The 15,631-nt window shown below is 38.6% G+C and overlaps 1 protein-coding gene across 2 annotated transcripts in view; it reads right to left on the bottom strand.

Annotated features, from left to right (window-relative positions):
• LOC145990971 (ubiquitin carboxyl-terminal hydrolase 35-like) overlaps nt 1-14,431 on the bottom strand; it is a 51,503-nt gene extending 37,072 nt beyond the window's left edge. Inside the window, exons 1-2 of one of the 2 annotated variants that reach the window (XM_083126566.1) lie at nt 14,318-14,431; nt 4,873-5,578 (exon numbers count right to left, since the gene is read on the bottom strand). In XM_083126566.1, coding sequence (XP_082982692.1) covers nt 4,873-5,539 — 667 coding nt within the window. In that variant the 5' untranslated portion in view covers nt 5,540-5,578; nt 14,318-14,431. Of the gene's footprint in view, nt 1-4,872; nt 5,579-13,954; nt 14,298-14,317 lie in introns of those variants that run through there. The other variant, XM_083126567.1, reaches the window with a different exon arrangement.
• Nucleotides 14,432-15,631: the final 1,200 nt, after the last annotated feature.

Here is a 15,631-nt window from a genome sequence, read left to right as displayed (position 1 = left end):
AGGACCAACATGGAAATCACGTGACTGTCAATGGGGAGCGATACAGGAATATGGTGGTGCAGTTTTTGTGGCCGAAACTGGCAAATCTTGACATCAACAATGTGTTTTTCCAACAGGATGGTGCAACTTGCCACACAGCTTGCCAAACAATGGAATTATTGCAGGAAAAGTTCCCTGGACGAGTTCTGTCCAGGAAGGGTGATGTGAACTGGCCACCAAGATCATGTGACCTAACCCCCTGGAATATTTTCTATGGGATTATGTCAAATCTAAGGTCTATGAGACTAAGCCACGCATAGTTCGTGACCTGAAACGGAACATTGAACGAACCATTGAAGCTATACCGCTCAATATGTGTGTGCAGACGTGCTGGAAAATTGGACATTCAGAATCCATTCCACCCACCGAAGCAGAGGAGGACATTTGAACGATATATTGTTCAAATATAATGCCATTCTTTGCTCTTCAAAATTAAAAATATATATGTCATTACAGTGGCGGCTCGTGGTTCAGAATGTTGGTGGTTGCAGCAAATATATATATACAGGTGCCGCAAAACTCTTTCAACAACGCTTGGGTGCTGGTAGATATCATAAAAACAAGTAACTTTTCCCTATAAAGTTTACATCGAAAGCGCTTAGTTTCTTAAAATCTATCCTGTACGTATGCAACCCAACACAGCAAACGCTTGCTCTGACATAACTACCAGGGACGCGTGGCAGGGTTGCCACTAGTGTTACTTGTTAAGAAAGATGACTTCAAAACAACAACTTGGAAGTCTTACCTGAGCAAGATTGATTGATTGATTGAGTTAAAATTTATGGGTGCGTCGGCACTTAAGGCCATTTCGCACCCTTCTGTGTATACGGGGAAATGTCCCCTTATCTAAAATTCTGACAGATTTAAAAAAGGGGTGTAGATAGCCCCTTGGGAAAAACTAAAAGTGCAAGGTTGTAAAGAGACCTGCACGAGACAAACACGACACATTAAAAAGTCAGAACAAACTAAAAACCTCCTTACAGACGGTGGAAGAGTCCAGCTCTTCGCAAAAAACTAAAAACACGTGATAAAATACTGCTGTCATCACCCAAGAGGGATGACAAACAGCCGGAAAGGTTAAAAGTCTGACGGAGGTAAGCAAGATCGACACATTCAACGAGAATGTGTCGGATGCTTAAAATAACATTACAAGCACGACACAACGGAGGGTTAAGCCCTTGCAGTAGGTGACCATGCGTGACATGGCTGTGTCCTATACGCAGGCGGGTAAGAATAACGTCTTCTCGCCGAGAGGGACGAGACGAGGAACGCCAAGCACCTATGGTGGGCTTAACAGAGTGAAGCTTGTTCCCCGTTTCCACATCCCACTCGGTCTGCCAAGTGTCAAGAAGGCGAGAACGGAACACATTCTGCAGGTCGCTAGCTGGCAAAAGGTGGACGAGAACGTCGCCATCTGCATCAGCAGACTTGGCGGCAGCATCTGCTGCTTCGTTCCCCTGGATGCCCACGTGGCTAGGGACCCAACAGAAGTGTACATCTGTGCTGGCAGATAAGGACACAAGCCGTCTGAATATGCGTTGCGCTACCGGATGACGGGAATACGGCGAATCCAGAGACTGCAACACGCTGGTCGAATCGCAGCACACAAGGACTTTCTTCAGCCCATTCACGTCTGCAAAGTCCAGTGCCTTTAGAATGGCGTACAACTCTGCTGTAAAGATGGAACAGGCAGGATGTAGCGAGAAACTGGAACTTTGAGATTCTAGGACGAAGGCGCAACCAACTGATTCGACTGTCTTGGACCCATCCGTGTAAAACACATTAAAATTGGGGTGTTTCGCACGAAGTTCTAAAAACCGTTGCTGGTATACAACCATTGGTGTTTCTGCCTTTGGAAGGGCAGTCAGGGAAAAATCGATAGAAGGTGCAGGAAACTCCCAGGTAGGGAGAGGCGGAATGAGTGGAGAGACGCCAGGAAGATCACTGTCAACACCAAGTGCTGACAGTATCTCGTCTGCACGAACACCAAATGGTCTAGTGACACCTGAGCAAGATCCAAAACATTAATGATACTTGCGATGTTCTAAGAAGCATTGAGAGTATTTATAAACTGATCAAGACAAATAATGGGCAGACTGAAATTCAAGATTACTTGTTCTAAAATAACTCCATAATTGATTGATTGATTGATTTGGTTTATTTTAATTTGCTTTCCTGCCACCTTTGGCTAATCGCAAAGATGAGGATGATATGATGAAATAACAAATGACACCAATGTCTAGGCCAGGATTTAAACCCGAGAAACCTGGCACCGTAGCGAGCTGTGCTAACCACATCATCACTGAGTGTTTCGTGGATCATGCAATATCAACAATTGCAAGGAACACGTGAGATAGGGGAAATCCACAAACGAACATTTTGCCATAAATCTAAAGCTTTTGAGTTGTAATTTATAGAGTTGCAAGAGAACTTGAGGGAATGCTGTTATATTGTATTTGAGGAAAAAGAAATTCTCCACGTTCAAAGATAATGGATGACAGACAGATTTAACATGTCTTGCGAGAGCATAAAATTATGCTAATACCAGGTTACATTTTCGTAGGTTAAGAAACTCAAGTCTCAGCAACATTAGGACATCACTTGAGCTTTAAGTTTTTAACAAAAACTATGTAATCAAGTGTGTGGTTTAGGAAGGGTGGGGGTAAGTCACCAATTCTGAAACCCGATAACTACAGCAAATTTAGTGTTTTTAAGTTGAAATTCAGTGCAAATTTATGTTGGGGGCTAAATTTGGGATACTAATGCTTTGAGCATGGGAACTGCTTTTCATAGTAGCCAGATATTTTGGAGGATGGGTATTCCATTTGGATTAAATCAGCCAAGACAATTAAATATGTCAGACTTACAATTTTGGCACGGTTAATGCATGGAGGAGATATTTAAGCTTGAAACATCCAGAAAAATAATGGGAAAACACAACTGTGATATACTGTGAACAAACTGTATTGAAGCAGATGTATTGCAGCTATCTTGTGTTGTATAGTAGGTAAAGTTTCCCATGAACATAGCACCATGCCATGAAGGCACATTTAGCAGATGGGGGGGGGGGGGTTCCACACATTCTCAATCTTGGCCATTTTGGAGGTGATCTGATCAGCACCAAGCTTTGGCTGCCTTTACCTGCCAGGTAACCATTGATTTGAGGCTGGGTGAGCCCAAGAGCCACTTTATGCAGGGACAAGATTGGAAATATTCTGACCTTACATCATCCACCCCGAGAATCGAACCTGGGTCTCCCACGTGGCAGTCAGATGCCTTACCGACTGGACCACTGTGACTCAAGTATAGTATAGTATTGTGTAGTATTGCAATGCAACCCTGGAAACTGATCACAAATCAAGAGCATTACCTATTACACCATAAAGGAAGAGTAGAATCAAAGTGTTGGCCAAAGATTTTAGAATTTAGTTTAATTCATTTGTCCCGCTCCGTGGCTGTGCAGTATAGGACATCATGCTTTGGGCTCCGGCTATGGGACGCACACAGGTTCAAGTCTCCAAATAAGTAGCGTAACACAGTCATGAAAATCTACGACGACGGCTGGGGGTTCGTCGTGCTGACCACACATCGCCCCGTAACTGGTTGAATGATCTCCCACCTCTGAGTAGGATCAGGTGGGAGTGCAGCCGGCAGTCGGTAGGTAGACCTGGGCATTCAATGGGTTCTTGCACCACAGGTTATGTATGTTTTTATTTAAATCATTTCAAAGGTGTGAGACCTTCATTAGCAATTCTTAACTATGTTAACAGTAAACATTAAACAGTTTGTAATTCAGTGAACAAAAACAATACAACTGCTAATAGAATGTTTGAAATATAATGTATGGGGGGGGTGGGGATCACCAATCGACTTGCCAGCCCTCCTGTTTTCCAAATCGAACTCACTCTCCTAAGGTTATAGTTTTGGATTTGGATGAAATTTGGTATGATGGTTCAATCATGTGTGGAAGACTTGTATTCCAGATATTAGGGTTCTCCGAGAAATAGTTCTAGAGTTATGACCTGTGGAAGAAGGTGGTGTGCAACAGAAAATTGGATCCAAATCTCAGAAATGAGCATCAGAGCTAATTTCAGGACTCGATAACTTTGGAACTAATGATCACAACCTGGTGATGTTTACACACCAAACAAACCTCCAATGAAGGAACACTTGTATTCCATCAAAATACCCTCATCTTGTTTACATTAGCAAATAAAATATTCCAATATGCACTAGAAAGCCTTACAAATCAGAAAATGCATATTTTGGTTGCCTGCTGTTACAAATATAATACACCCAGGAAGGTGGCATTAATTTTTCTAGTAACCCTGATGTGGGATCAGTATGCACACATTATGTGGCCATAACAGATTATATATACAACACGTTAAGTTACACCATTTATGGTGAGTGCACGATTTTCCCAACTGAAACAACTTAAAACATTCTTATGTGCATGTACTATATTCGTTATAAAATATGTATTTAAGCAGTACAATTCATTTGTACCTAGGAAACATTATTCCTCTTGGTTGAATCGTTATCAGCTTTTAAAAACATGAAGTGATACATTGTTTATATCTCACGCAGATGCCATTACATCAGCACTCGAGACCTAGAGGTTGCTTCCGATTATGCTACTGTAAATGCTACGGAAATAGGACGGATCCTATCCTTGAGAAATGGCATAAAATGGCATTTTAGTCATGGCATAAAAGTTAAGGAAAATGCTTTCTTCTAAAGCAGGCATAATACTTGAAAACAACACAGGTAAATAGTCTTAGATGGAAAAAACTTGTCACCTTGTTTAAAATATAAAAACATGCCACTCACCTGATATCAAAGTGTAGACAACTTTCAAGCAAGAGAACACCTCCTTCTCTGTTAAACGTTCCCATAAGATCTTGTAATGCACAATCATCTTTTTCACCTCTTCTCTAAATACCATGATTTCCTGAGATCCCGGGGGAACATTAAGAGCTGCAATGCAACTTATAACTGTTACGCAAAACTTCTCTAGCTGTTCACCTTGCAACGCGCACTGTTGGTTCGTAGCAACTAATGCCAGAATATTTCCCAGCATGTTTATCTTGGTGCCATTTTCATGGAGAAACTTCGTAATGTTGTTTCGAAACACGTCATAGAGTTCGGCCACTCCCTCGCTGTACCGTACATCTGATTCCAGTGTGTGGAGTGACCATTTTATTACTGACAATATACGCTCTTTGTTCTGGTGTTGTCTGTCTGTCAACAAGTCCTTCAGAGCAGTTTGAGTAAATACATCTTTCAAGATGGGCACGTTTCGTTCACCTAAGGTCTTGTATATGTCTTCCCCAACTGCCGCAGCATTTTCGTCACCTCTTGTTACCCATTTCAACCCCAACTGTAAAAACGCGAGGTAGTCATTGTCCTTCATGCCTCCTCCAGCAGACATCATTCTGATTGTAGCCCTAAGGGTTTCAGGTCGATCTGCAAACATATCTAGAAAGTTCTTGGTCATTCTCGAGCCTAGACTTTATGTTCCATCCATGAGAAATTCCTGCAAACATGAAAAAATATTATGTTACACAATGAAATCAGCATAAACATTAGTTTCTTAACACATTCGTAACAATGAACAACTACAGCAGAACCCAGAATTTACATTCTCCCGCATTATACATTCAATCTTGATGGTCCCAACATAGCAAAATGTTATAAAATTTTCCTCGAGGTAAAAAAAACATAAAATCGAGGTTCCACTGTATATTAATTTGATCAGAACTTGATCCATTTGCACAATTACTTACTCAATGGATTGCCATATTGCCATTAAATATGGTCTAAGAAAGCCATGAATTCAACTGAGATAACGCTACACATTCTGAAATATTATCTAAAAACATTAAATCTATTAATTAATACAAGACTGGATTAAAAGTAATTAATTCCTTCGCCGGAGTGGCATTCCAAGAGAAGGCTTAAGTGGTAACAGCATGAATAACTATGCAATACAACTTTATCATATCGCCAAGATTTTAAAATTCGGCTAGAAACAGTGAAATAATTTATAATGGCATGTTAATTATTCTGATTTGGTGATTCACGTGATCAGAAAGCACACAAACAATAAAAAACACAAACTGTTCTCGCTATTTTTTTTAAAACAAAGGTAATCGAAATTTCCATAAGGCATAGTCCATATCAATTCAGGCTGGGTGGTTACCTTCATAGTCTCAGATGTTATTAAATTAAACAAAAATTCAGGACAAAGTATTTTTTGTTTTCTCCAAAAAAATTCATGGCCCGAAGGCTGCCAGAGATGGTGTCTCGGGCATCATTTCTCACGTGCGATTTTCGGCAAAATATTAAAATGATCTATCTCTGGAACGGTTCAAGATATTTTGTTGCTGTTTTCTTTATTTGAAAGTGAATAATTTTGTGATTAAAATGATAACCTCCATTTGGAAATGTGTGTCCAAGTTCTCTTGCTGTAGACTTCTGAATTATTTTTTGAAAAATCAAAAATATATATATTTTTTTTAAAAAAAATGCCAATCCCAAAAATTTTGATTTTCTTACTGTTGATCAGTACCATACAGTTCTACATTCCCTGAAAAGGAGAACTTCCACTTTTGAGTTTAACAGGGTTTATAAACAGTGTTCATGTTTTAACTTCCATGGCTAATTTCTTTATTATAATCTATAATTGTCTTACTTACGTGAGTGAGTATAGAATTTTGAAACTACGTTTTGGGGTTCGATTGCCCCCTTCCTCAGGGTATTTTTCCTCTAGGCACAAATCATTTTACGCTTCGTCAAGAGTGTTAAAAGGAATAGGTTAAAAGGTTTGGTTAAAAAACACTTGTTAAAAAACAAAAATATAAAAAAGGAAAGTTAAAAATTGTACTTACGTATGTGAGTATATTGTTCCTACTGTAGAACGACGTTTCAGAGATTGACTATCTCCTTCTTCAGGTTCATAAAAAAAAACTAGGTACTTGGCATAGTACTGCGTCAAAAATGTAATATGAGGATTGTGGTTAAGGGTTGGTTTGGATACATTTAAAATATTATGTTTTTGCTATTAGAAGTATGTAAAAAGCATGTCGTTCCCTAAGAAAACTTGTACAATAGACCTATTCACAGGTAAAAAGTTAAAAATCTAAAAAACCTGCTTGAAAAACAATGCAACTTGCAGGTTCGGCCATTCCTACCCAACTGTGCATCGTAATCCACATGAAGGTCAATTCTCCACGAGTGTTTCCCCTCCCCTTAATTTTCTCGTTTCCCCTTATTACATCACAAATCCAACGTAAATTCACGTTCCTCCTGTGCAGCTTGCATAACTTCCGGAGTGATGTGGAAACCGATATTGGGTTCAATCTTCCAGTCTTTGTCCCATTTTTTGAGGAAATTGATCCACCCTTCTTCCAAATTTCCTTTGTCCCTATTAAGATTATTCTTACATTTTTTAAATTGGAATATTTCAGCAAGCAGGGCTCCTATAAAAATGATTTAGACAGCGCTGAGGTCATGAAGAGTTCTTTAACATAAGATAGTACATACCTATGTAAGGTGTGACGTTTTTCTATGCAGATCAGTAATAAAAGTATTACGTTATACTATCGCGTAGAAAAGCCTCACATTCTTCCTCATCACTTCAGTACGCCTCGCGTCAGCCTTTTATGAGGGCTAGTTGGTCGAATTGCCGCTAGAAGCCCTCAGTGGCATTTCTTGGTTTACGCGATTACGCATCATACAAAAAGTCAGTTGCGAAGGAGCAGTCTCGACTTGATGGAAGCATGGGAATGTTTGGCAAGACATACCTCCTCCTACTCCGTTGACCTTCGGTAGCAGTGGCCTTCTTTATCTCTCGAACTCGACAAGAACTTGCCTTTTTGGGACTGCATGTGAACAATATGTGAGAGAGTTGGTATTGCGAGAGATGGTAGCAAGTAGCGGTGATGACTACGCGAAGCCCTTTTTGACTGTTGGCGATTTTGATCCTTGTTCTTTCACGGACGAAGTGGAACACGTACGATGAAGACGCAATTGGAGAAGTTCGAGGAAAAGGACACAAGTCGCAGTACAGGAAGTTTGGACGCATGTGGATAAGGACCAGTAGGAAGGCGACATTTGGCTCTCTAGGTCGCCACCACCATCATTATTGAGGTATGTACTTTTATGGACATTCGATAGTGAATAGTGAAGTGTCGTCGGACGAATGTACTTGTTACACTGGATTAAATTGCAAGTCGAAATATCAAGAGAGATTGTAAAAAGAACGCGAACAAAAAGGGATTTTAGTTGTTCCCCTCGCAATTTCACAACAACGTCGCGGTTGCCCTCAGAGTAATGTTAATAATTTCTAATTATAATTTAATTTAATATAATACATGTTATATAATAATAAGGAACCTCTCTTTATATTTTAAAACTAAAGGTGTGACGTTCGGTTCCACTTTTGTTTTACGCAAGGTGCATTGGGGTATAATTGGTACTAATTTGGCACGAGAAAAAAGGAATGCACTTACGTAATTTCGAGTCGACACTGTTGGGGTTAAATAGGTACACTACATACCTTAGCAAAACATGTAAGAGCACCAGAAAATAGGGTTTTCTCTAAAATGTCATGTGTATGCCAATGTCAATGATTATACGTTTCAAAGTAACATTTGTACAGAATTGTATATAACATAATTTGTCAAATTAGGATTGGTTAAATGGGAAAAATGCATTGAAGCTGTTTTATATTGGGTATAAATGTTAACAGTTTGATCTAGTCTATTATAATACTTTCTGGGAGAGTTAAACCATTGAATAGACGCTGGTTTCGTCAAAAAGAAATGTTATATCAATGTATTTGTTGTTCATAAGCAAATATTAGCCATCTCAACGTTTCGTGGGTTAATATAATAAAATTGACCACGTGTCGCAAATTATAGATTGCAGTACATATTTATCCTAGAAAAAACTGTACCTTAAATTAAAATTGGGCAAACGAGATTGTAGTTATTTGGACACGGAGCCGTGGCAGAATTTCCGTTCTAGTTTAAGGAGTTTTTGTCGTGTAAAAAGCAACATCTTTTGACTTTAGTACGAATGGTATCCCTTTATTACATAGATCGGATTACCCCGATTAGTTGGTTCTCTCACGAGACTGAGGTGACGGTACAAAATACACGTCATTAGCCTCAAACAAATGACTTTTGTAACTGTTAGGTTTGGGTACGTTTAACTTTGATTCCACGGCCTCTTTACGCATCTTCCCTTTTCACTCATTATTTGAGTACTCACCTAATTAGTTACAAAGGGTAAAGAACAACTGAAGTTGGTGTAAAGAGAATTTTGGTAGGAATCTCCTTTCAAATGGCTTTTTTTAAAACAAATTATGTCATACATACACTATTAATCAATAACTGTACAGCATTTAGAAATGGGATGCCAATGGCATCTGGAGTTATGTAAGATTTAGGTTAGGTTGGGAATGAATGCATGATAACATATTTTGGTTGGCAATTACTATACTTCAAAAGTAAAAGTATAACAGAAATGACAATAAAATACAAACACAAGGTTGTTAGAATTAACGTACATGAAGCAGATATTTATATTCCAAGTTCTTAGAAATGCAGGGTGATTCAAAAGTCCAGTCCCATAGACAAATCCAGTGTTACTGCACAACAAAATATGGAAAGAGGGGAAAGTTGTTGGAAATAGGTGTGTCAATCTACAGTCCTTGAATTTTCTACGTAGTATGCACTGTTTGGACTGTACACTAGTATGAGCATCATTGGTAGCCAGAAAAGAATAATAATAAGGTGAACTTTAATCAAGTGTGTGTAAACTTTTACAAAATTTTACTTGAAAAGAAGGATGTACTGCAAACATAAAGTGAAAAAATATAAATGAATGACTTCTAATTCTAAAGTACTGCTTGGATGGAGTGCAGCACATATCACCATATTATGTAAGTTATTTACACAGAATTTATTTATTTCATTAATTTCCAAACGTAAGTATTTATGGATGATGCAGGTTCGAATCCCTGGGCAGATGATCTGGACCAGGAATTTTTCCAGTCATTTCCCTGTTTCTGCATGGCTATGAGGTCCATCCAGGCTCGTATAAATGGGAACCTGGGGTGTAAAAGCAGAGCATGATGCTGATCAAATCATCCCAACTATGGCCAAGATCAAGTATATGTGGAGTTCTATACCTGCACATCACCCCATATGCCTTCATGGCATGTGTGCACATACAAAGAGTACCTTTACCTTACATAAATATTTATAATGAAACAGTTATTATATTAAAATGTGTACATTTTGCCTTCAGGAAAATATGAAAAATGTCCCATTTTGTTGCTTGGAAATCTGGTCATTGTATTACAGGAGCAGTCTTTTTTTCTTTACACCACCTTCAATTGTTTTTTTTACCCTGACATAGGCATGTAATACAGGGTAGGATTCAAAAGTAATGAGCCTTCGTTCAAAAAGACATATTTATTGAGCTGATAGTACAACTGACTAACAGTCTTCAAAATAGGCACCTCATGCATCAATGCCCTTCTGTAGGCGGCTGCAAGGGCTGCCTTGACATTTGCTTTGATGTCCTCGATGGAGTCGAAACGTTTTCCTTTTAGCACTGATTTTAAGCGTGGAAACAAGAAGAAGTCAGGAGGCGACAAGTCCGGACTGTAGGGAGGCTGGGGTACCACAGGAACGTTGACTCGGACCAGGTAGTCATTGACGATGAAGGCGGTCAACGCTGGGGGCGTCATCGTGGTGAATCTTCCAGTTGTCCTTGATGTCCCTTCGCTTGCGCGCGACGCTTTTTTAGCCTCTTCAGGACTTCCTGGTAGTAAGCAGCGTTCACGGTCTGTCCGGGCGAGACAAACACGTAGTGGAGAGACTCAAACGCCGGTCCATGTTCAAAAAATCACGCACTCGCTGCACATTCACGTCAGTTCGGGCCGACAACGGGCGTCCAGACCGGGGTTCGTCAGTCACCTCTTCCCGGCCCTCACGAAAAGCCTTGTGCCACTATTTGACTTGAGAAGAGGACAGACAATCAGTCCCAAACGCCTGTTGAAGCATTGTGACCGTTTCGGAAGGAGACTTGCCCAACCGGACGCAAAATTTGATCGCGTAGCGTTGCTCTAACGAACTTTCCATATCGCCGTGTCATGCACCACCGTATAGGGGCTTCTGTTAAGGCCGATGCTACAACTCCGAAAGCTGGGAGCCAACTGACTCGCGTTGCGCTGCGAAGCCAACACCCACCACCACCGTTCATGTCAAGCGGAGTGCGCTGCAGGGTGCGCACGCGTCAGTATAAAGTGAGGCTCATTACTTATGAATCCTACCCTGTATCTCATGTGAAAGATCCATTTAAGACTTTTACAATGCCATCTGAATAATTTCTGTAGGTGACTTGATTGTCAAAATATTGTACATTTGTACACCTGTAATTTCAGAAATACAAAAGATATGCATCTGCGACTTTGCATACCCCAGGTGGCCTTTTAAGTATGCTAAATTTCTAATGAATCAAAATATAAAAGGTTGAAAAGTGCTTCTTCATTGGTTGATTTCACATGAAATAACCCAATAACCATATAGGAGTATATGGAAAGGAAAATTCATTCTCCACAAAACATGCAGTAAACACACCCTATGGTTGTAAAGTATGTGTATCAACACACAGATTAAAATTGAACCATGATAATAATGCATGTGTAAAATGATAAGTTCAGAATTAAGCAAGCAAAACTTGGGCTGAAATGGAGCATGTAAACAAAACTGAATTTAAGCCTCCAAAACAAAAATGAACAGAGCTGCGGAGGAAGGGTGAACTATTCTGTTGTTTAGAGATTGGTGGACAAATAGTTCACTCTCTGTAAAACTAAGAAACGTATGGAAGAGTGGGCCCAAGTTCCTTTTGTTTTATTGCGATTTCATCACGCTACGTATGTATTTTTTACATGGTTCGATTTTGATTTACGTCTTAACACATACTGCGGAGTTTTAACAAATACTTACTTAGTCTTTTCTTGACACTGGTCTTTCACTTCCATATACTCCTCCTACACAATTCTGTACTTGCCAAGAGCCATTCGTTTACTATCGTCTTAGTTACGAACTGCCCTTCCTACCTAGGTCACATGGGTGAGGTATGAAGGAATTTTTTCCATTATAAGTTCACGGAATTTATCGTGCAGTGTTTAGATGTGTAATTTCTTCTTGATGCCAAAATGTTTGAAGATATTGTTCCATAAATGATTTTGTAGTTAGGTTAGGCTGGTCAGGTGTAGTTCCCTTAGCAATTTAATAATAACTCTAAAGCTTTCTACTCTACATGCATTCATAGTTAGTTGGGTCAGGTTTAGTTCAATTAGCATTTTAATAATAATCCTAGTTATTTCTCTTTGGTTAGGACAGGCAAGCCAGGTATAGTTCTTTTAGCAATAAAATAAGATCCATAAATGCTTTCTACAACTGATCACACTACTGCTGAACTCAAACACAAAATGGCTTCGAGCCTCCTGTGAACATCCAGGAAGAAGGGAATAGCGTTAGCAGTCTGTTGAATTGTGGGATGCATGTGAAATGGGGAGTTTTGCGCAAGGTACCACTAATATCATCTTTTTGCCCATCAACTGGACTTTTTTTAAAATTAAAACTGTGTTGATTAGTTTCAGAAAGGTTTGAATTTACTTCTACAATACTTACTGTCGCTTCTATCAATGGATGTATGATTGTGTAAGTTATTTCCAATATAAATAATTTTTATCGAAATCCAAACAGTGCTCATTACTTTAAGGAAGATTCAAATTTCGTGTTACAATGATTGCCAATATTCTACGATAATTAGTCTTTCTGCTAGGAGAATTTTAAAAAAATCATAAAACAATTGAAACCATTACCAAAACATGTATTCATTATGCCTATTCAATACAAGTATTTAGTCATGCAGGCAATTCATGTGATGTAGAACCGACATGAATGTAAAGATATTACTATCCAACAAAGTTGGGCCAATGAAACTGAAGTCAGCTTTAAATTTTATACCAACATTATAATTTGGTACAGAATCCACAAAAGTTGTTAAATAACGTAACTTTCGGCCCAAGTTCCTTTGTATTATTGCGATTTCATCCTGATACGAATTCAATTTTAACATTGTTCGATTTCGATTTACTTCTGTTACTCATACTGCGGAGTCTTAGCGATTACTTAAGATTTTGTTCAATATATGCTTTCGTAGTTAGGTTAGGCAGGCCAAGTTTGGTTCTCTTAGCATTAAAATAAAAGTCCCTAAATGCATTCTACTAAGGTTCCGATTTACTTAAACATTAATTCCCACTAGTCTAAGATAGTTAGTCGCTTGTCAATGGAATATACATTGTACATGGGAAGTGCACATGCTTGCATAAAGTAAATTTTAAAGTTGTATTTTTCAACATAAATAACCTTTTCTCGAAATCCAAACAGTGCTCATTACTTTAAGGAAGATTCAAATTTCGTGTGACAATGATTGCCAAAATTCTATGTTTATTAGTCTTCCTGGTAGGAGAATTTGAAAAAAAAATCATAAAACAATTAGAATCGTTACCTAATTTTCAATTAATTTAACCCAATTCACTCATTTTCATCAAAGAACGGCACCAGTAAATAAACTTTGCTTTGTACAACAAACCCTCTTTAGAGTCGGTTTATAAAGGCGTCGCCAAAAGTCTGGTGATTCTGAAGTCTCAATCAAAATTACTTGTGTACTAACATGGGAGTGAAGGCTGTTGTATGTTTGTGCCCTGTACCTTGACTGTCACATTTGCACTGAAAAGTAATAACACAGAAAATATGTACCAAGTTCCTTGCGACAAGTATAACAATATGCACACACACACACACACACACATAAATTTGTTTACCTGATGTTCCCGAAAAGCGTTTTAAATACCATGCCAATCGTCGACACAATTCATTATTCCTACATACAAAGTTTTCCATAAATTCACACCCGTCTTTCCTAGCACTTCCTACATGCACACACACATTTTGTTTTCTTAATACGTTCAAAACATAACGTGCATTGTAAAATATCAATTATTCCTCGGTCTGGAAAGGAAAATATTAATTAAGCTGAAGCTAAGTCTTACTGACTGAACGAAAATAGTTATATCTTGACATTTATTTGCCTTAGCCTATTGTTCGTGGGAAAAGCGTATTGTGTGTGTGGAAATCTTCCCTTCTTTCTCTTAAGATATAACAGAATCAAGAATAAATGTACATACACATTTCGTACATCCAAATAACATTTTGACCACTCATTTTATGTGAAACAAACGAAAATAAAAAATTCAGCTGTGCCATTTCATCACACTTCTTCCTTACACCTCCAACACACTTTCGACATATAATCTGTGCTATAACCTGTGCCTTCTTATGTGGGGGTCTCCTTTATCGCACAACACTTCTGCAATCTTGCATTCTGACGTCACTAGAGACTAAATTCATTTTTAGATTAAATGCCCAACTTGTTAGGTTAGTCTAGCTAGGTTTACATCTCCTAGCATAAATAATAAATTTGCTGTGTATTTATGCTAATACACCCAAACCTAACAGACCTAATCTAACAACGTAGATATTTATTATCTGACGTCAGAACTCAATGTTGTAGAAGTGTTGTGCCATAACGGATATCCTCTTATTAGACCATCGCCAAATGACAGTCGAAAATAGTTTGGATCCCGAAACGTCGGGAAATTTCAAATGATCATGTTTAAAAGTTGTTAATTCTCGAAGTTTCTGCATTGTATAAGTGTCCTATTTCTATTCTGTGGTCTTAAACATCTCGGAAATTATTAGTTTTCAATCCAGAAATGCAAAAAACAACCATTTAAGAAAAAATGACGAGTAGAATTCAAGATTTTCACAGTGTTTTAGTTGTCTTTTAGCATAGATAATAAATTTTGTAGTGTCTGCTGCCACGTTCTTTTTCTGCTGGCTGGAACCTCAAAAGAGATGCGCGTGGCAGCAGACTTGGTCTTTGTTTTATAGTGATTTCATCATGCTATGTATGCAATTACGTCTGTAACACATACTGTGAAGTGGTAGCGATGGAAGGCCTGTGTTGCTGCAGCCATGAACCTTCGGGTTTAAGAAGGCTAGAGAGAGTGAGTTAGTTAGCTCTCGCAGTTAAGTTAGGTTCCGTTAGCATTAAAATAATATCGCTAAATGCTTTCTAAAGAAGAAAGTTCTAAATTACCTGTACATTCATTCCCACTAATCATAAACTTGCATTTTTCTCGTCTTCATGTGTTCTTAAGATTAAATTTTCAGTGAACAGACCTAACCTAACAACGTAGGCAATCCTCGTCTGACATCAGAACGCTGCTCCAGTGTTGTCGTCATACGTTTGAGCTCCTTCGTATACTGACGTCATCGCATATCACTTTCGTTGTTACGTTTACACTCGCTAACTTAACCTAAGTTTAGGTCTCACCATAAATTTCTCTGTAAAGTTTTCTCGCTTAATCTAAAAGGAAAAATTTATGCTATGAGAACTAAACCTCGGAACAATGGGAATATTAATGACGTCAGTAGAC

This window comes from Lepisma saccharinum, chromosome 8, assembly GCF_977018435.1.
Source record: "Lepisma saccharinum chromosome 8, izLepSacc3.1, whole genome shotgun sequence".
Lineage (NCBI taxonomy): Eukaryota > Metazoa > Arthropoda > Insecta > Zygentoma > Lepismatidae > Lepisma > Lepisma saccharinum.
The sequence above is the reverse complement of the archived record's forward strand: the minus strand, read 5'-3'. Positions and strand labels throughout refer to the sequence as shown.